The sequence below is a fragment of the Thermobia domestica genome, chromosome 7 (assembly GCF_964235325.1).
Source record: "Thermobia domestica chromosome 7, izTheDome1.hap1.1, whole genome shotgun sequence".
Taxonomy (NCBI): domain Eukaryota; kingdom Metazoa; phylum Arthropoda; class Insecta; order Zygentoma; family Lepismatidae; genus Thermobia; species Thermobia domestica.
Window position 1 is genome coordinate 216,046,362 of NC_137460.1, and position 21,607 is coordinate 216,067,968.

The window sequence follows — 21,607 nt, forward strand, 5'->3', positions numbered from 1 at the left end:
GAAATGAACTATAGGATCAAAGCGGCTCGTTATTTTTACATTTAATTAAATTGAAACAATATTATACCGTTCTTGTTAAATACATGTTACCTACGCAAGGGCTCAAAAAACGGCTTTTTTAAACAAGACGTTTTTTTCACAGCTTTTACGTGTGGGAAATTTTGAACTTTTTTTCAATATTTCAACTTTAGACTTAGAATTAAACAGAATTGTTTTGGGTGCGCCAACAGCGAGGCCTTTTTGAATCCATACAACTACCTGACTGAATTACAAAAAAAAAAAAAAAATCAAAGACTGAAGCTGCAATACTTAAATTAGGAATGGAAAAAAACATCCACGCAGAATTAAAATTCAATTGCACGTAAAACCTGAAACTCCTTTAAAAATAGCATGAATCCTTGAAGAAAACTACTGTCGTCACTTAGGAACAAGTGCAAGTCTTCAGCAAGTGTGTACCTTTGTCCATGCCGAGCCAGAGCTGGGCTATCGATAAGAAGATGAAAATGAAATGAAATGTTTGAGTTTTACGTCTTACGGTTATGCCGGTTAGGCTAAAGGAGACGGTGATGATGAGTAATGAATGAAATGGTGTAATAAAGAAATTGAGAGGAAACAGGAGAATCCCGAGGAAATCCACGCACACGGTATTTGTCCACAACAAAGTTCACTTGGTGGGAGCAGGGTTTGAACCCGCGACCCCAGAAACCAGAGCTGTACGCTCTACCACTGAGCCACCGCGACTCCTAGAGCACTCTTAGAGTCAGACAAAATTAAGAGTACTGGTAATGTTATGGGATATACTATAGTCTAGGTTTCAAGAAGAGCCAGCAGCTAAGCACTGAAGATGGATGCAAACAAAGGCAGTCGGTAACCATATCGGGTAGGGCCAACGCAAACCGACAGCCAACGGTTTCCGTTTCGAGCCATCTGTATAAAAGTGTGAGAAGCCAACATAATGTTGTAACAAAGACAAACTCCTCCTGATATTAGTGATCAGTCATGGTACTCTTACTAAAACACTCCAACTGAAAGGATGAATGATTGGGTAAAATGGGAACGTCAGCATCGTGGCTGTAAGTCCCCTTCACCACTGACACAGTTGCTCATGACTGCAAGATTAAAAGAGGAAAAGGGTAAAACGAATAGTTTTCGAATGAACAAAGGTGCTGCTAAATAAAAAGGAGAAAAATAAAAGCTGAAGTAGAAGATAAAAGGATAAATACGATAAAATATATAACAATAACAATATATAGAAAAACACTAAAAGCTGAGAGAACATATAAAAAATTTAGCAGCAATAAAACAACAACTACAAACTAAAACAGCTCAAAGAACTTGAGCAACCCCAGAATCAAAAATGAACTCAACTACACGGCGAACAACATCACTATGATCCACCAAGGCACGGGTAACTAAACAAGGCAGTCCAACTCGTTCTTTGAAATCTGAGTATTCAGGACATTCAAAGAGAATGTGCTGAATACTCAGAGTGACAATATACTATTCACAATACGGACGGTTTATTGAATGAATGGGGGAATGATGGAGACGTCAGCAGCGTGGCTGTTTCCCCGTCACAACACGCACGGCTGCTCAAACACGGACACCAACAGATAAAAGCAAGAAAAGCAAAAACGAACTAAAAAGTGCTGCGAAAGGAAAAAAATCAAGATGAAATAATAAATAGGAAATAAAATATACAACAATAAATGGAGAAAAACCATAAAAAGGGTATAATAAACGATAAAACCATAGCAGAAATAAAACAGGAGAACACACTAAAAAGGCTGAGAACGTGAGCAATCTCTATGTCATTAGAGAGCAATCTCTATGTCATTAGAAGAAATCGAAATACCCAGCTAACTACACTAATACTGTACCCAATGCACGGGTAAGCTTACTTGGCAGTCCGTGACGTTCTCTGAGATGTGAGTGTTCCGGACATTCAACAAGAATGTACCGAGTACTCAGAGGGACAACACACTCTTCACAATACGGGCGGTTCAAACCATGCAGCAAATAACTATGTTCCAAATCAGAGTGTTCGATGCCCAAACGCGTCACGACCACTTCATCTCAACGACTACAGCGAGAGGAGGTATATGACTCTTCTAAGTGTGGCTTAATTGCGTGAAGCTTATTGTCAATCGCCTGGTTCCAAGGCGGCGTTCTTGGCAGCTGTGCCAGCACGTTTGTTTTCCCAAATGCCGACATGACCCGGCACCGAGCAGACAACCAAGACAGAAACCTGTTACTATAGTTGATGGCGTCTCACTAGAATATCTTGAACTAGGGTGTGCTTAATAAAGACATTTTGTATGCTCATAACAACGCTCTGCGAATCGGTGCAAATCAGCACGCAACGTAGTGAAACGCAAGGACATTATCAAGGGAAGGCTTAAGGGCAGTTAATTCAGCAGGAAATACTGAACACAGCTGATGCAATTGGAACTCTGAGCTGCCCTCGTCGGTGACAAAGGCACAGCGTAAAGAATTCCCATCCTTAAAATTGTCCGTATTAAACACATTAAAATTGGGGTACTAGTCTAACAGTGCTGCAAACTTCTGTTGGAACACCTGGTAATTAGTGTGCTGTTTCGAATGAAATGACAAGCTTAAACCATGGCCTGGTGGACGAAACAGCCAGGGTGCCGTAGCACAAAGGTGAACCAACGAGAGAGGGCCACACGAAATCGCCGGCAAAAAGCTCTCACACTGTACCAAGGGCCTGTAGTGCGAGAACGTGCTGCATACCGTTCGTAATTCAGACCACCACGGAGACAAGGTCTACCAGGGTGCTCAGGAATACAACGCACACGTGCACAGTAATTGAGAAATCTCTGGCGACGAAATGGCTAGCGATGGTTCGTTGGCTTCAACATACAGGCTGGCGATAGGACTAGTATGGAGCGCGCCCGTACTTAGTCGGATACCCAGGTGATGCACCGTATCAAATTGTCGCCCCATACGAAAAAAACAGGCACCTGTACAGCTAATGTCAAACATGTGCCTGAAATTGGAACACGACTTTTCACCTGTACAGTGCCTGGACTTATCCAGTTAATGTGCCTGTATAAACGCAGAGAACATGCATTTAAAGGCGTCAAGCACATACAAGAAATCTGTACATGCAATGTACAGTATATGTTCAGAGAAAGAAGCAGTTTATTTACAGGTGAGGAACATGCTGTTTTCAGGATCACAAACACAAACACAAATTCGTACACATGCACATGCCCAGAGAAAGAAACAGTACATGTACATTGCATGTATAAGGCGAAATACATGTGCTTTTCAGGTATGTAGCACAGATGTAGCACACCCAGCACCCATTTAGAGCACCCAGCACAATAACTGTAAAGTGTTTGTACTTTGCCTGTATAGATACATGTACATTGCCTGTACAGGTACGTGTACATTGCATGATTATTATTATTTTTTAAATTTTTTACATGCACTGAACAGGCAATGTGTATAATGATTGTACAGGTTACTTGTGTGTTGCATGTTGATAACTTTTTACATGCACTGAACAGGCAACTTGTACAGTACCTGTACAGGTTACGTGTGCATTGCATGTTCATTTACTTGTTATATGCTCTTTACAGGAAAACTGTACATTGCTTGTATTTTACACCTGCACATATACTTAACCGGCAACGTGTACATTGCATGTACAGGCTCTCTGTATGTGTACTGTATGTACATGCACTGTACAGGTTATACTTATGTTTCCTTTGCATTGCATCTGTACATACATCGAACAGGTGATCGAAGTAAGTTTTCAGTGCCTGCACATGCACTACACATCTTGTCTGTTTATTGGCTTGTGAAGTATATCTACACGTACACAGTGCGCTCATAATAAATGATAAACGGTGCATGTAGATATACTTCAAATGCTACTAAATAGATAAAATGTATAGTGCATGTACAGGCATTAAAAACTTACTCTGGCATCACCTATTCGATATATATATATACAAATGCAATGCAAAGGAAATGTAAGTATAGCCTGTACAGAGCAGGAACATATAGTACTCATGCATAAAGCCTGTAAATGTAATGTACACATGCACCAATAGGATAGCTACTTACCACAATGCAGTAACAGCTGAGGTTATTGTTCCTATATGCATCGCCTCAAACGTGTAATATATGCAGGACAATATTTAAACTGTTACTGCGTAGTAAGCAGGGTTTCCACTCAAACTAAATAACCAAATTCACGGTTTTCACGTTTTAAAATTTTTCAATTTCTTGATCGGAAAGTGTATAAACAGAATCTCTACTAACTGAACTGACAATGAAAACTGCCTGATGCGGAATTGAACCGTGGGCGTGGCAGTCGCTACGTTGCAGTAGAATAATTAAACCTGCCCTCGTTCAACCTTACAATGTCAACTGGACACACAAGAAAAAGGGAGGAAGGGAATTTTCAAGGTTTGATAAAGAAATTCACAGTTTATTCCAGGATTCTCACGGACGAAATCCACGGCTTATTCAGTTTCACGGTTAGGTGGGTACCCTGGTGAAGTAATTAGTACCATATTATTCATTCAGAATTATGTGTGTGCAGAATTCACTTGTCACTGAACGGCAACATGTATGCATGTCCATTTACAGATAATTTTGTAACTGCGAACAGAGTAAGTGGAACTAATATATCAAAATATAAAGACTATAATTACTCACTCCGAATTTTTTTTCTAAAAAAGGAAAACCTTTGACTCGTTAAGATACAGTCATGTTCAAAGATCTGGGAAAGCTACTTCTTTTCAGTCGTAGCTACTCACCCTTGACAATAGCTAACACAGCTTAACATAAATGAAAGGTCTGTCGCCTTTAGTCCTCTTCGAGATCTTTTTCTAACCGTATTTAAAGAAAACGTAAGGTAGATTTCTAAAATGGATGCGTCAAAAGATTTCTTGAACATGACTGCATATAGGCTCGTGTACACAGCAAAAGCAGGGAAAACAGATTTTAAAGAACTTTTGCACGAATATTTTTTTTTTTTATTTATTTATTTCCAGGAAAGTAGCATGTACACGGTTCATACAAGTAAATACAAAATATTATTTGTACTTTCTGAACTATTGTGGTACATTCAAATGCAATTTAGTTACCTAAAAATTACTTCTAAATAAGCATTACAGTTTTTATGCGTTAAGTATAAAAACACACTTTTCTCTCTCCCTCTGTATATAATAAATCTTAACTATGAATCCACAAAATATTTCGACTGTGCATAGTACCGTTTTCTACTTGTCTTTCTTTTAGAAATATTGTACGGTCCAAAAAATAAAGTGCATAAGTTTTGAATACACGTGTTTTCAATGTACATACTGCCACCTTCGTCAATTTACTGTTATACAGGGTGTTAATGAAGTAGACCGACAAACTGAAAGAGGTGATTTCTTACCTCAAATTAAGAAAAATGTTTATATGAACATGTGGGAGAAAAAGTGCATAGTTTCAGGGCTAGGACGGTCCAAAGCACGGAAAACTTAGATTTAACACGCGTTATTTCGAGCACGAGGAATGGAGGAGCGGCGGGCTCTCCACATCAGCATAAAGGAAGTCACAGAACACTCAAAAAATGCTCATTTCAGCAATATGTAATGGGTGCGCACGGGATTCCTCACACGACAAAATTCCAAATATGTTCCCAACAGAACTCCCAGTTATGCTCCAACTTGAAAATGGGTCCAAAGTAGCCAAAAAGTAAGCCTTGACAGCAGTGATAGGAGATTGGAAGTAATGTTTCTAATGTTCAAAATAACGGGCGTCGGGATATTTTTCTACACGTTTTTGGACAGCCCTAGCTCCGAAAGAATGCGTTTTCTCCCACATGTCTACATGAACTTTTTTCTTATTTTTAAAGGTGAACATTAAGAACTTATTAAAGAAAGAAAGAAAGAAAAAAGATTTAATTTAAGGAATCACCTCTTTCAGTCAGTCGATCTAGTTCATTAACATTCTATATATGATAAAAGAAGCGAACATACGAAAAAGATTCCTGAAAGTATCCGGAATTTAAAAAAAAAAAAAATCAACCATACATAGGAGATATTTATCACAATTTTTGCTTTACAGAAATATGTACTTTCGTACCACGTACAAATAAAACTATGAAAATTACACAGAAAAAATCGACACTGCACTGATGAGGATGTGTACGAATATCTTGCAGGCAGCTGCTCTAATGTAGTTTAGCAGCAAAAACACCTAAGAGGACCCTTCGGATTTTCCTTTACATAAGGATAAACTCTTAAGCCTCTTCGCAAATATTTACCCGGTTGTAAGCATTTGCTACACCCGTATTTTCCGTTAAATTGAGCCAACTGTTGCGCAGTGCATTTTGCGATCTTATCAAACGTTCCCATCAAAACAAACAACGTAACACGTTGTACAAGTTTCTCGAATATCTGTAAATTAGTAGATAATTCAACTCCTGCTTCTAAATCTTTAAGCTGTGAAACAATTGTTTTGTAGAAAGTACAGTATAAGAGATCACATTTTTTCATTGAACCTTTTGGTAAAGTATGTATGACAAAGATACCAGCTAACAACATATTTTCAGCTTTCCACCGATGTGGTTCATTGATTTCTAAAACTGAAATGTATAATGGCCAGAAATAGGTGTTGGAGCCAACAAAACATTGAACTCCGTCGTTATTTAAAATTCCAGATAAAACAATTCTGCCTTCATCAGAAATTAACTGTGGGTATTTACGCTTAAATTCGACATAAATGTTACCATCACGTATTGAACTCATAACGTTTCGTGTGTGAGCTCTCGATAAATTTTCAATGAAATCAGGTTGTGCAAAAAGGTTTCTATGTGAGTCTTTAGATCAAGTGTTACAAAGTAGTGTAACTGTCTACATTCATGTTGTAACATCTTCCACAGTTATTGGAAGACTGTTCAAACAAACTACCACATTTACAACAAAAGTAATGTTTCTTTTGTGTGATTGCTTGCGTTTCATTAAATTTTTATACAGCAAGTGCTTGGAGGTTGGCACATTTTTAGCATTTATAGATTGTACTAAACTTAGAAGATCATTAATAGCAACCTGTGAAATCTTATGGCGTTTAATGAATTGCATGATTATGTTAACTTCACCTTCTGACTTACTTCCACATTTTTCAGTGAGGCTAACAGTATCGTCCATGTCATTTAAGTGAGCTAGACTTATTTTATCTGCAGGTAACTTTCTTGGTTGATCAACTATATGTTGAACTGTTGGTGATTGGGATGTGGGGTTACTACTTGATACAACGCTTTCTCTTTCAGAAAGAATGACGCAAGAGTTCAACACATGATGGTCATTACTGCCATTTGTATCGTCAGCACTTGTACAATTCTGACGATTACACCATCTGTAAGCAGTTGTTCGTGGTGTCTTTGCTATTTGTAACGCAAGCGCACTCTCTTCATTTAAATATTGTTTGTATGATCGCTTCATTTATGCAAAAGATTGTTACAGGTTCGTGAACAGCTCGAAACTTATAAAAAGCAAATATGAAAAATTATATTCTGAAAATACACTAAAAATACAAAAAAAATAGACATAGATGCAGACTGATTAGTTCTGTTCCTCTGTGTTTTCACTCTCCTCTGAGCTTCGAACACTGCTTTTCCTCATTGCCATTCGTCTCTGTTGTATACATTTATCTGTCATGGCAGCATGAATATTCGATGGTTTTACTGATGGGTACTTAGCAATTACGAAGTCTAAGGAAAAAAGAAAAAAATACATTTTTGAGTCGCGCAGACATAATTAAAATCTGCAGCGAAGAGACAGACAATTAAAAAAAAAATCCCAGCATATAAGGAAAACGAAAGCAAATCTTACAATCAGATGTGTACAGATATTGATAATTCATCACAAGCTTATATACAGTGAAACTTGTAACGGAACAATTCTAAGCGAAAATTTCCCGCTTGAAGGAAGAGGGAAAATATATATAACCCCGTAAATCTTCACAAAATTTATTTTAAACATGTTTAAAGTTTACTCACTTTTGCATGTAAAGAGTACACTATCCAACTCGGAAAAAGATGTTCTAACTGAACAAACAAACAAAAAAGTTCGAAATATAATGTATATTTTATTACTACTAAAATATACGAACACTTGGACATTCCTATCAAAGAATAAATACGGATATCTCCTCGAACATAGAGAACTCCTTTCTTCTCAAAAACGTTACTTTTCAGTGTCACACTCCTGATTATTTTACTGCAACAACTTTTTCCCTTGTTTTCCAATGGGAGTATTCTTAAGGGTCTTCACTATAGTGAAATTAAACTACCGCTAATTTTAGAGTTTTTCTGTAATATCTTCAAAACAAATAAACATATTCGAAAAACAGAAACATAGTAAACTAGACAATACGATTTTGCATGTGATACCGTTATCACAACTCATCTATCTGCTTTTGATTTGCAACTGCAGATTTGGCATTTTTTGTGAGTTCTGTGAATAGCGGCATACCCAAAGCAGATAAAGGTATCACATGTAAAATCGTATTGTCTAGTTCACTACGTTTCTGCTTTTCGAATATTTTTATTTGTTTTGAAGACATTACAGAAAAACTCTGAAATTAGCAGTTGTTTAATTTCGCTGTAGTGAAGACCCTTAAGTGTCTAACTTATGGAACATTACTGTTAATGCCCAGAATTAGGATTACAGGGTTCTAAGCTTTTCTATTAATTTATCATATATGCTATAGAATATTAAAGTCTGGTCATAGTCCAATCGTCAGAGTATCCGACTGCCTGTTCAACGATCCCCGGTTCAAATTCCGGTGGATGTAAAGTGGAGTTTTCACCTCAGGCCGTCCGTAAGTCTCAGACGTCGATACCCACACGATAACTCAAGACTATAATTCAGTGCCGCCATGAGATTATTTTGTAGATAACATCGTGTTACTGGAAGTCCTCGAGTTACTACTCTTTTTCATTCAACCAACCACATGATTTGCTTGCGTATCGTCCCTTAAATTTTATTGTCTTAAAATAAATAAATAAATAAAAGTAGTTTAATTATTGGCAAACTGTAATCCCTTACCGGCCAATAACATTCAGTTTTTCCTAAACTGAAACTACTGTTGAGAAAGTTCAAAAACATGGTCTGCATGAATCTACATCGTGTTCACTATTAGTGATCCCAATCAAATCAAACCTACGTATGTGGTCTCTTTTTGCATCCACATAAAACAGATCGAATTTTAGGACTGTTACGTTAATGCTTTCCTGTTATTAACTTGGCAAAGTAGTATGTAAAATGTTTGTTTTAGTTTGATACGCTTCGCCAAATTGAGAATTTGGCAGTAAATGTAGCGGAGGGATACAGTACACTTTGTTTACAATAGGTTCACCAACAGTGAACAGGTTTAAATATTTTTTGAGTTCTGTTCAGCTTTTGTGATGAAGAGATGAATTTATGGAAATTTCTGAACCTCACCTTAAAAGGGACAATTTAATAAATTTTTCTATTGTCATTTCTGATACCAAGATCGAATATCGTGAAGATTTTAATACAATTAAATGCAGCAGTTAGTTGTTCAATTTTACTGATTTTTTTAAATAAAAAAAATAGTGTAGTACTTACCCTTGATTGCACCAATAACATCACGTCTCAACATATTCTTCACTTTCCCTTGGCCTGTTACTGAGCACGTACTTAGTTCTGTACATGTAAAGAGAGCAGACATCAAATTTCTAGTAAGTTTTAAGGGGCAGTCATTTGCACTTGCCAAACACCTCAGTAGCACAGACCTTTTAAGTGTAACCTGAGGGTAGTCAATACTCAATATAACTTCATCTCTGAGCGATGAAGTTTGTCCAGCAACCTAGAAAGCAAGAAAAGATACACAAAGTTAACTACGATTGTATACGAAAAGTTCGACATATATATATATATATATATATATATATATATATATATATATATATATATATATATAATCTTCTTGCACTAAACGTTAACTCTCAATGGTACCACGCAGTATATTGGTGTGACATTAGAAAATTGTTAGAATTTATAATTAAATGTGGACGATATTAAAAATAAAAGTAAATCGAAGCACGCATTTACAGTAGCGAATGTGAATCAGGATAGGGTCCTAAGTTCCAAGGTAATTGTCACAAGTGAATTAACTGAATGTAACTATGAATATCTAACAAGTTCTCTTTACTGATCCGAAACCACCACTTCAAAACTCAAAGTCACTGTCCACACAATTCATTTGCCCAGCCAGATAGCATACGTTTAAGTGGGTGATACATGGTCAATGGCTTGGCCTCTTAGGCGGTATATGTTTTTGACTTTGTAGAAGGAAGTTTTCTACTTACACGTAGCTTCCTAATCAATCAGAAAATCTCCGATCATCCACCGACAATCGTACCCAGAACCCGGACTAATTCGGCTAAGCTGTAGCCCACATCACTTAATTTAAACCCTTAAAAAGCAAGCCAGTAAAAAAGCAAAATAAAGTGAGATTTGCATCTTTAGCTTTCCTGGCATGTATATCTTAGGTTCAACTTGCAAACAGTTTTGTGTAATGATCCACGAAATAATATCTTGAACGAATATGCAAGGGAGTTCAAATATGACCGCAACTGTTGCTGTTGGAAACCACAACATATGCACTCGCTGGTGAGTGGTGAGTACAGCCACTAACTCCACCTTAACTCCCGCGCAGATTAGAACTTGCTCAGTCGTGTCCAGGAATTGTGAGAGTGATGAGCGAACAATAGCTGCCTGTGAGCTGCAACAATGAATGCATTATTGATAAAATTTCTCATTGGAGAAAACGTTATGTCACCTGAAATTTGGCAGCGAGACTCCAAATACAGTATGGTGTTTGGCTCCAAGTAGTTAAAGGCTTAAATCTCACTTGGAAGGCATGAAATGGGGTGGATAACGATGCCGTCATCGTCAGTGTTCAGGAGTGGATTCGCAACCAATAGAAAAAAGTTTATGAAAAGGGTATGAAAATGCATCCAGAACACTAGGAAAAATGTATCTACTCTAGAAGAGAGTACTTTGAAGGGTGGCATGTTCAATTCTTTCGCTCTTAGTAAAGGTTTTGGTATTTTAAAAAAAGTCATATTTGAACCATCTTGTATATTACAAACAATTAACAAAAAGTCCCATGATTTCTTTAGTAGTATTTTCGTCACCATACGATTACTATATAGTAATAAAAATAGGAAAAAGTCATCATTACAACCAAAAGCATGCAAAATTATGGTATAAGCTATCCTTAAATGATGTACTACAAGTTTCTATAGTCTAAGAAAGAAGTAAAAAGTATTACTCACGCCAGATTCGGAGTTCGACTGATCAGGATCATGAGAGTCTAATTCCAACCAATCTATTAAAAACTGTTTCACATTATGCGGTATTCGCAACCTTTTGTCTCGCTTGGAAGCTACTGAGCACACTTTTTTTTAACGCTGCAACAGTGCATTCTTCCTCATGCAATTTTCCTTCTAGAGAGGCAATATTTTTCTTTAGCTCTTTACAATTTACACAGCTCTCTGGAACAGACGCCGTGGCAGTCGATGCACTACTACCGCTTACCGTAAGGTATGAGTTTTCAAACTCTTCTTGCAATGTTCGTTCTTTTCGTATTGGAGACACTTCGTGTTCAGGAAAATCTACACTTAAAACACTTTCTCTATCTGTATCATCGCCACAAATTTTAAGACGCCTTTCGCAATCACCTCTTGCTCCTGAAAAAAAAATAAAATAAAATAAATAACCGTAAGTACAATGAAACTAACGTCAAACATTACAACTTAGCTCTTTATTGTGACCAAGTGGCCCATGCTGCCTTTTGTTACGCCGAGAAGCATATGCGTGCTTATTGCCCACTGTTTGCGCGTGATTTTATTACAGAAGTGCATCGTCTTGTTTAATACACAGTATATACAAAGTGTTAATAAACCACATCGACAAACTGAAAGTGGTGATTATTAAAAAAAAAAAAATCTTGTGGACATGAAGAGAAAGTACATAGTTTAGAAGCTAGGACGTCACCAAGCGTGGAGAAAACATCGCAGCATGCGATATTACTAACACGAGAAAACGTGAACTGGCGGTCACTAATAATTCCGAGCTCTCGCCAACGCACTGAGTGTTCACGGCTGCCAAGGCTTTCCTTTTTTGCCAGTTTGGACCCGCCTTTAAGTCCGAGCATATCTCGGATTCTGTTACGAGCCTTTCTGAAATTTTGCCATGTGGGGAATTCCCTGTGCACTCATTGCTAAAATATGCATTTTGGAATGATGTGTGTGTGTGTGTGACTTTCTTCACTGCGATATGAACAGACATTCTATGGTTCCACGTATTTAAAGTAAGTTATTATTACTTTAATGCAGTGGTCGCCAAACACATGCAGCTTCTGAGCTACCATGCCATCTTTTAAATCCTTCTGTGAGCTACCAATCAAAAGAATTACCAACTTTAAAACAATAACAACAACAACAAAAAAATCTTACCTTTGTTTACTGCCATAAACTTTGTACATAATTATACATAAGAAAATAGTTGAAGTGTAGTTAGTAATGGTAGCTCGCGATTGACAGTTTGGCGAGTATTACTTTAATTTGAGAAATTATTTCGGTCAATTTATCGGTGTGGTTCATTAACACATTATATATCTAAAGGTAAGTTTATGTAACCTGAAGTTAAAAGCCAAGTTAATTAACCGAACATATGCATATGATAAATGCATTCAAGAGTCATTTTCCCAATACTTAAATTGTTTACTTACTGCTAAATTACATGCAATATTTAAAAATTCGGATCTCCGGCTCACGCAAAAGTTTGTTAACCTCTCTGCACTACTTAGGATATTCCTCAGATATGGTACACAATTTTCCTATTGACGGGAGCGAATTACATCTCAAATCACTTTAAATGTCCTACAATTGACTTCTGTTGTGCCTTACGGACAAACTTAGTGTCTAGTTTTAGCTTATTCACACTTTACAACTCTCTGAAACTGAAGGAAAATACTAACGTTAACAAGAACTGAATATTAAAGAATAAACGGAAATGAAAACAAATACACACAAAGTCACTAATTTTCGTACAGAATTTTTAAGTGCTTATGGGTACAGCGTTGTACACATTTGCCGGAAAGCTCTAGCTACCGGCGCGTGCAGTTTTGGTACACGAAGTCCCGGTGAAAGCATTTGAACGGTTACAAGGTTCGGATTTAAACAGTGGGGGCTAACCCTGTGCTTGAATGGATTCAGAACTGTCACTATTCATTTCAGTGCCCCCGAAAATTATGAATTCGACACTGATCTCGAGCAATCAGGACATTTTAATTTTATCTCCTCACCCAATATCGATGCGGCCCCCAATGCCTATATGGGCTAATCTTACACTTAAATGGCTACGGGATTATTACTAATCATCTCAGCAAGCCCAGTGACTATGGATTCGACACGAATCAGTGGCGTATTTAGGATCTTGTTTCGGGGCGAGGAGGCTTGAGGAACAGCAAGAAGCATTTGGGTTATACTTACAATGCGATAAAATTATAACTTATTTCGGGAGAGCTTGAGCTCGATAGCCCCTCGTAAATGCGCCACTGATACTAATATTGATAGTTTTCGATTATATTACTTATAACCCATACAGAAAGCAGTGACTATTTTCTGGAGGGATTTCAACTCAGGGGGATAAAATAGTATTGCAAGCAGTGTGCGAATTGACTGGGGATACCAGGGATTTCTCCCTCTGACAAAAATTTATCCTCTCCCGGAGAAGAAAATTTTAAACCCTGGCAGAGGTAATTTTCCCCACTCTCTCTCTATAAGTTTACGTGTGTGATGGCTGAGTGCATATATTAGTGAAATTTGCCCCACCCTGGGAAAAATATTCAATTCGCACACTGACTGCGAGAATACTGGTAACCCACCTTGTGCGAAAAAAAAAAGTTTCTCCCCTAAAATACTAGATTGTGACCCTGACACAATCGGTAGTGATTATTGTTCGAAATATAGTGTGGATGTATGACATAAAAACTAGTGAATAAAACACGAACCAACTTGTGCTAGATGGTCACTAAAAAGTACGAATGCTATCTAATCCAGTCAAGGCAGAAGCGCAGTAGGGGGGCCCGAGTGGTAGTGAAGAGGTCCGTCCGTAGGAAGAACACACGTCAGCGGCGGTAAGTATACCAGGATACTGGAAAAACACTTTATATGTCATAAAAATGCGTGGCTTATGTGTTGCACAGTTTTGGGAAAGATGCTAAATGCCATGCAAAAAAAGTACCAAATTGCACTAAATTAGGTTTGGTTAGATATTCCTCTTTTCTGTAGTTTCAATTCGTTTCTACACTTACGACAAACAGTTCGCCTGTTTAGTAGACCTGGCTTTTTTCACAATTTCAACAACTGACATTCCATATTTTTGTATAACTTGAGAAAACTCAAACATATGTAACAATTTTGTTATTTACGCACCATTTCCACACTGAGTTTCCCATAAATCATAAGTGTATCTCTCCGTCAAATAGCCCCTTCCGCCTCTACTACAGTGCCGCTTACAACATCAAAAACAGCTAACAACAACAAGTATTTTCTTAACTTCAAGTATTCCCCACACCTGACTTTCACTCACTCTAGCTCACAAACCAAAATAAATTCTCCAATTCATCTGCTAAATTGTCTAAAATTGGTCCGGTGATACAGCAGTTACCCGGAAAGTACCCCTTTCTCGTTACTAAAAGAGTGAATTTTCAAAAATGCTACATCACTTGTCTGCTTACTTTTAATGAAGAGTTAATATACCTAATTTGCCTTAAGTTTGGAGGTGCTCCTCCAGTTTCAAACCTACAAAAAAGCAGTCAGAACATTAAAAAATATTAGGTTACGCTAGGTTAGGTTATATTAGGTATATAATGTTTAATAGCTTAAATTATTTGTGCCTAAAAAAACTGGGGGCCCAGCCCCCCGGCCCCAGCCTAAATCTGCCACTGGACTAGATCCGGTTCTCACAGAAGCTTCAGTTATCACTTATATTCAGCAACCCGTGGTTCTCATAAAAATTTAATACATTGTCTTCATTAACCTTATATAATTCTGTAAAACTCAATGCGGAAATATTACATTCAACGCACCGATGCGCAAACCTGTTCGATTACCATGCTGCTGAATCATCGAAACCTTCCGTGTTTACAACTAGTACTCACTTCCACACATCTTTCCCGTAACTCTACTGCCAAACTTACACACCCGAAAATCATATAAGAACTCCAAATCATAATTTCTTACCTGATTTCTCCTGTAAATTTTCCTAAAACGGGCGGGCATCTCTAAACTTAACCTTCCAGTTTCAGCTTGGACAAGTCTTTACTTTAGGCAAGGCAGTGGCACTAACCAATTCATCTGAACTGGTTCCCGCAGTTACAGTTACAGTTCCCAAGAAGGAAAGACGGAAAACAACGTGCCCTGCGGGGCTCTAACCTGCCTTCACTCGCTACCGCTCGCTCGGCAATACTATGTACTGACATAATATCACTGCCTTGTCCAAAGTAAAGAGTTACCTCAGCGTATCCTAAGTTGAAAGGCTTGTGAGATACCGGATACATAAATTTTTCGCAGTGTGAGTTTCACCGTTACATAAATTTCTCACCGCATTCCTAATTTGCGCGCCTAATATTATGCTTCATTGTGTGTATAGACAAATAAGCATATTAAAAAACATGCACAAGTATATTAATTAAAATTCTACATATTGTACGTTACTACACATATCTAATATGCTATATTTTTATACGGAATATGCACAAAGACTTACCAATGTATAGAACTGTTCTATTGTACAGTTTCCCTCCTTTCCATTTAACTTCGTATGTGTTGTTAATGCAGACGCTCTCTTCTTCACAGCGTGATCGAGGATGAACTGATTTCTTCCCGTTATCCCACTCTACAAGCATATAATTTGACATTCTGTTGACACAGGTGACGACTTCTTTTCGCTCAACTTGTACAACACGTTATTTTATATACCTTGGTATAACACCGCAACGCATACATATACGTTATATACCGGTAGTTCTTTGTTCTCGCACTTCGCGCCACATTTGAATGCGCGCACACCAACTAGTGATAAAAGATATTTAAAAAAGCTAACTCGTATTTATTTATATTATAAATAGTTTTACAAGTTTTATCATTTTATTTTATATGTCCTTAGAATTAAATAAAGAAAATTACGTAATTCTGTTCCTTTTTTTGCTGACATCTTGTGAGGATATTTTCAATCATTATATCCTACTTGTGCATGTATTGTGGCTGTACTTCACAGTTAACATAGCCTTCACAGCAACCCCAGTTTGCAGGCAAATATTACTAACATGAAAGACATACAAGCTACTATAAAGATCCACGTTTCCTTTACATAAACATGCACTGTATATCAGTGGCGTAGCCAGAAACTCAGCGAAGGGGAGGTTTAAGCCAGTAATATTACTAGAATATTTAGCTGAGGGGGGCATGGCCCCTTACTTCTGAGAATTGAAAGAATTTTTCAGTGATCATATAGTATTGTAATGGTATTCTGCCCTCCCCCCCTCTAGTTACGCCTGACAAACACATACACATATCTCAATATATACAAAAGGCAAAGTCCAGAGTGACTGACTAACTGATTGATTAACACATGGGTCAAACTACTTAAGCTAGAAACTTGAAATTTGGACAAACGTAAGATATGTGATGTAGGGCACCATTAAGGAAGGATTTTTGGAAATTCAACGGGTAAGGGGGAGAATGGGATGGGAAAGATTTTTTAAAGATGGCTGTATCTCTGAATCCCTTACGGTTAGAGACTTGAAATTTGATATTTGGATTTCTCATTTGAAATAATTTGACACGTTTCAGCGTTTTTTAAAAAAATATTTTAGTAAAAAGAGGAAAAGAAAGGTGTGAAGATTGCAATTATTGTAATGACGTAGATATTTCGGAATCTCTAAAGGTTAGAAACATGAAATTTGGTACTTAAACCTCTGATTTAAAATAGATCTGTATTTTTGTTTTTATATCTATATGTAACCTAGAAGGAAAGAAAAGGACGGGAAGAAAAATGTGTTTAGGAATACAATTATTAAAATAAGATGTTTATACGTTGAGATCTGGGAAGGGAGTCATGAAACTTGGTATTTCAACTGAAATTCGGTATGGTTTCAGGTTTATGAGGTGCGAGGCCGTATGCCGAGCCATTACGGGCGTCTGAGGGAAGTGGCACCCCTAATTTTTTAAAAGTTGTTAAAGAATAAAATCGCCTTTTAAGTCAAAAATTTTCCGGGAGAAGACCCCCGTACCCTCCCCGAAGTGAAATTCTGTCTACGCCACTGTCTGGGTGCGGAGCCTCCAGCTAGCCGAAGGCTAGTAAAATTAAAAGTTAGGATATTTTTCACCTCATCACGGCCAAACAATAAGGCCGAATGAGATAATTTTTGGTATACAGTTGGGCCCCAATCTGGGTAATACAGGGGATTTATAATATTAACTTTGATTATAATACGTACCCTAAGGGGGAGCAGTTGTGTTTTTTTTTTTTTTCTTTTTACAAAGCATTAGTATCTCACGAGCTATTCAACTTATTAAGCTGAAATTGGGCATATTAGCTCATAATTCAAAATAAACAGACATGTTCCCTGGTGTTTTCGAAAATTCCCTCTTTTAGGGAGGGGAGGAGGTATCATCTATTATAGCAAATTGATAATGCGTTATATGTAAAATAACCCAAAGCGGTCAATATTTGTGTTGAATCTATAGTTTTCAGGGCAGTGGCGGATCTAGTCCGGGGCCGGGGGGCCTAGGTACCCCAGTTTCTCGAGTGGCAAAAATAATTGAACCTATTATTTATATGTTTTTGAAAGTTTATAGTAAACTAATGATATACCTTGATAGGGTTATGGCTGGCCCCCCAGTTTTTACCTTCTAGATCCGCCACTGTTTCAGGGTCGCTGAGATGAACAATAACAATTACGAAGTCGTTCAATCCACGTTTAGCCCCATCGGCATGGCGGGAGGGAGGAGGCGCGGCATTTTATCAATTGTTGGTCTGACGAAGCGAAGCGAGTACGTTCAATGTTAACGTTAAAATCTGCTTCTCTGCAATGAATCTTTCAGTAGTCTGGAAATCGCTTGTACAACACAGGTTTAACTATTCCTTGTCGGGTGTTAACCGTGTAGCTGTACATAGCCTGTACATTGCTGTTAGCAGTAGCTTTGTACAGCCAATGTATAGTCAATGCAAAACAGACATCAATCCAGATGTACTTTTCTGTCGAATTGCATGTATTCTTCACAAGAACATTCGTTGTACCTGCAACATGTAACACGCCTGTAAACAGGCTACTAAACACATAGTGTACAACCCAAGGTTTGAGTGACTGTACATTGGTTGTTTAGTTCAAACATGTTAACGTTAAGAACAGCCTCTGTAACGGGAATGTTTCGGACGTCTGGAAAGGGTTTATACAACACATGTTCAACTATTTCTTATCAGGTGTTAAACATGCAGCTGTACATTGCTGTTAGCAAAAGCTGTGTGCTACCAATGTACGATCAATGCAGAACAGACATCAATCCAGCTATACTTTTTCTGTCGAATTGCATGTATTCACCATATATACATTCACTGTACATGCAACATGTAACGTGTCTGTATACAGGCTATCAAACACATACTGTACAATGCATGTTTTAAACTCATGTACAGTGTTTGTTCATTTCTTACATGTTAAAACTAAAAACAGCCTCTGTAAAGGGCGTGTTTTTGGAGTCTGGAAGCCGTTTGTACAATACGTACTCAACTATTCCTTGTCAGATGTTAAACATGCAGATGTACATCGCCTGTACATTGCTGTTAACAATAGCAATGAACAGCCAATGTATGATCAATGCAGAACAGACGCCATTCAAGGTATACTTCGTGGTCGATTTGCATGTATTCTTTTAAAGAAACATTCATTGTACATGCAACATGTAACATATCTGTGTACAGGCTATCAAACACATAATATGAAATGCATGTTTTGAACGCATGTGAAGTGCCTGTTCACTTCAAATGTGTTAACGTTGAAAACAGTCTCTGTAAAGGAAATGTTTCTGGAGCCTGGAAGTCATTCCTACAACATTTGTTCAACTATTCCTTGTTAGGTGTTAAACATGCAGCTGTTCATCGTCTGTACATTGCAGTTAGGAAGGGCTATGTACAGACAGTGTATAGTCAGTGCAGAACAGACATCAATACAGGTCTACTTTTCTGTTGAATTGCATGTTTTCTTCACAGAATCATTCATTGAAATCCAACATGTACTACGTCTGAGTACAGGCTATCAAACATACACTGTACAACTCATGTTTTGAACCCATGTGCAGTGCCTGTTCATTCTTAGCATGTTAATATTAAGAACTGCCTCTGTAAAGGGAATGTTTCTGAAGTCTGGAACTAGTTTGTACAACACAGGTTTAATTATTCCCTGTCAGGTGTTAGACATGCAGCTGTACATCGCCTGTACATTGCAGTTAGGAAGGGCTATGTACAGACAATGTATAGTCAGTGCAGAACAGACATCAATACAGGTCTACTTTTCTGTTGAATTGCAAGTATTTTTCACAGGAACATTCATTGTACATGCAACATGTACCACGTCTGGGTACAGGCTATCAAACCTACACTGTACAACTCATGTTTTGAACCCACGTGCAGTGCCTGTTCATTCTTAGCATGTTAATATTAAGAACTGCCTCTGTAAAGGGAATGTTTCTGAAGTCTGGAACTAGATTGTACAACACATGTTTAATTATTCCCTGTCAGGTGTTAGACATGCAACTGTACATCGCCTGTACATTGCAGTTAGGAAGGGCTATGTACAGACAATGTATAGTCAGTGCAGAACAGACATCAATACAGGTCTACTTTTCTGTTGAATTGCAAGTATTTTTCACAGGAACATTCATTGTACATGCAACATGTACCACGTCTGGGTACAGGCTATCAAACCTACACTGTACAACTCATGTTTTGAACCCATGTGCAGTGCCTGTTCATTCTTAGCATGTTAATATTAAGAACAGCCTCTGTAAAGGGAATGTTTCTGAAGTCTGGAACTAGTTTGTACAACACAGGTTTAATTATTCCCTGTCAGGTGTTAGACATGCAACTGTACATCGCCTGTACTCCCATGCGCAAAAAATATTGCGCGTATACTGTAACTCACAATTTTTCGCAATTATTCCATTTTCCATATGTTTATTGGTAAAATTCAGTTATTAGTACGTGGAGATAATAGAAAGCAATCCATCTAAGGAGATATTTACAAAAAATATAATAAAATAATAAAAATATAAGCAAAAAACAAAATTATGTTCGGTTTTGTGTATACTGGCAATAATGTTTTCGAGGGAATTTTTGGAGTAGCACAGCACGATTGCAGAGGGAATAACAAGATTAGTAGGAGAACAACTGAATCAAGGAACTGGAAATTGGAGCAAAATATTGCATTTATTGGCTTAAATCTAGGGTGTAAATTGTCTGCCAAATATAAATTAGCTTCTGTAAGCAAGATGTTATACGGAAAATATAAACAAAGAGAAAAACTGTTGTTTTAAGTTTGGAAGTGACATGCTCTATAGCCATGAGCATTTATTTCTTAAGAAAAAGATAGACAACAGAAGAAAATCTGTGTGGGCAAGTGGGTAGAGTGACGGACTAGTAATTCTTATACTGTTCTGACACCAGATCGAATCCCATCCGGTCCTGTTCATTTTTTTCTTTACAAAACATTGTAGAAAGTGTATAATTTTTATGTTAATAAGAAACGAAATAATATAATAATGAAATAACTTTTTGTTTTTCTGATGACGTATTTATTCAGAATTAGCTTACTATTTATTACTAATAGCGATTGTTTTTAGTTTATGGTATGGTATGCTTAACCGTTCCCTCTCCGTTTTTACACAGCTTCAACTCACTGCGAGTGTCTGTGAGTCAGGAACAGGAAAAAACAAAACAAAACAAGAGCAACCTGCAGCTTTACACACAGCGTGAGGAACACAGTCACAGCGATAGCTCGTTGTCATGAAGAAAAAAATGTTCTAGTGTTTCTGTGTGTGTGTTTCTTTTTAAAGTATTGACTCTCTCTCTCTCTCCTTTTGTTTCATATCCACAAGTGCAACAAATGCAAGTCTGTGTGAAAAAAAATCAAGAGTGCTTTCTTTAAACAAAACTAAATTTTACAGCTCTCTTTGTGAGGAACGCGAATGCTTCCAAAAGATGCCATGAATATTAGCTATAATCGTACCGAATTATACAGTAGCGTGAAAAACTGATAATAAAATGATGTAACATGCATAAGCTTTTTTTTTTTTTTTTTTTTTTTGAGAGTAACCACACATTAAACATAACAAATTAAATTTTTGGGATTACAAATTATCACATTACGTGTCGGTTAGGCCTATTCGTTTTCACATTCGAGCGACGAAAAAAGAAAGTGTGGTGATAGTTATAAAAACCGAATACCAGATTTCAATAAATTCAAGTTACATGGCTCC

The 21,607-nt window shown here is 37.4% G+C and overlaps 1 protein-coding gene across 1 annotated transcript; it reads right to left on the reverse strand.

Moving 5' to 3' along the window:
• Positions 1-5,034: 5,034 nt before the first annotated feature.
• Positions 5,035-20,690, reverse strand: LOC145690712 (uncharacterized). The gene is made up of 4 exons (XM_081765880.1): positions 15,840-20,690; positions 11,339-11,752; positions 9,624-9,864; positions 5,035-7,741 (listed from the first exon to the last, which is right to left on the reverse strand). Exons 1-2 carry the CDS (start codon positions 15,988-15,990, stop codon positions 11,412-11,414), a joined length of 492 nt encoding a protein of 163 aa, XP_081622006.1. The 5' UTR covers positions 15,991-20,690; the 3' UTR covers positions 5,035-7,741; positions 9,624-9,864; positions 11,339-11,411.
• Between the last annotated feature and the right edge of the window lie 917 nt (positions 20,691-21,607).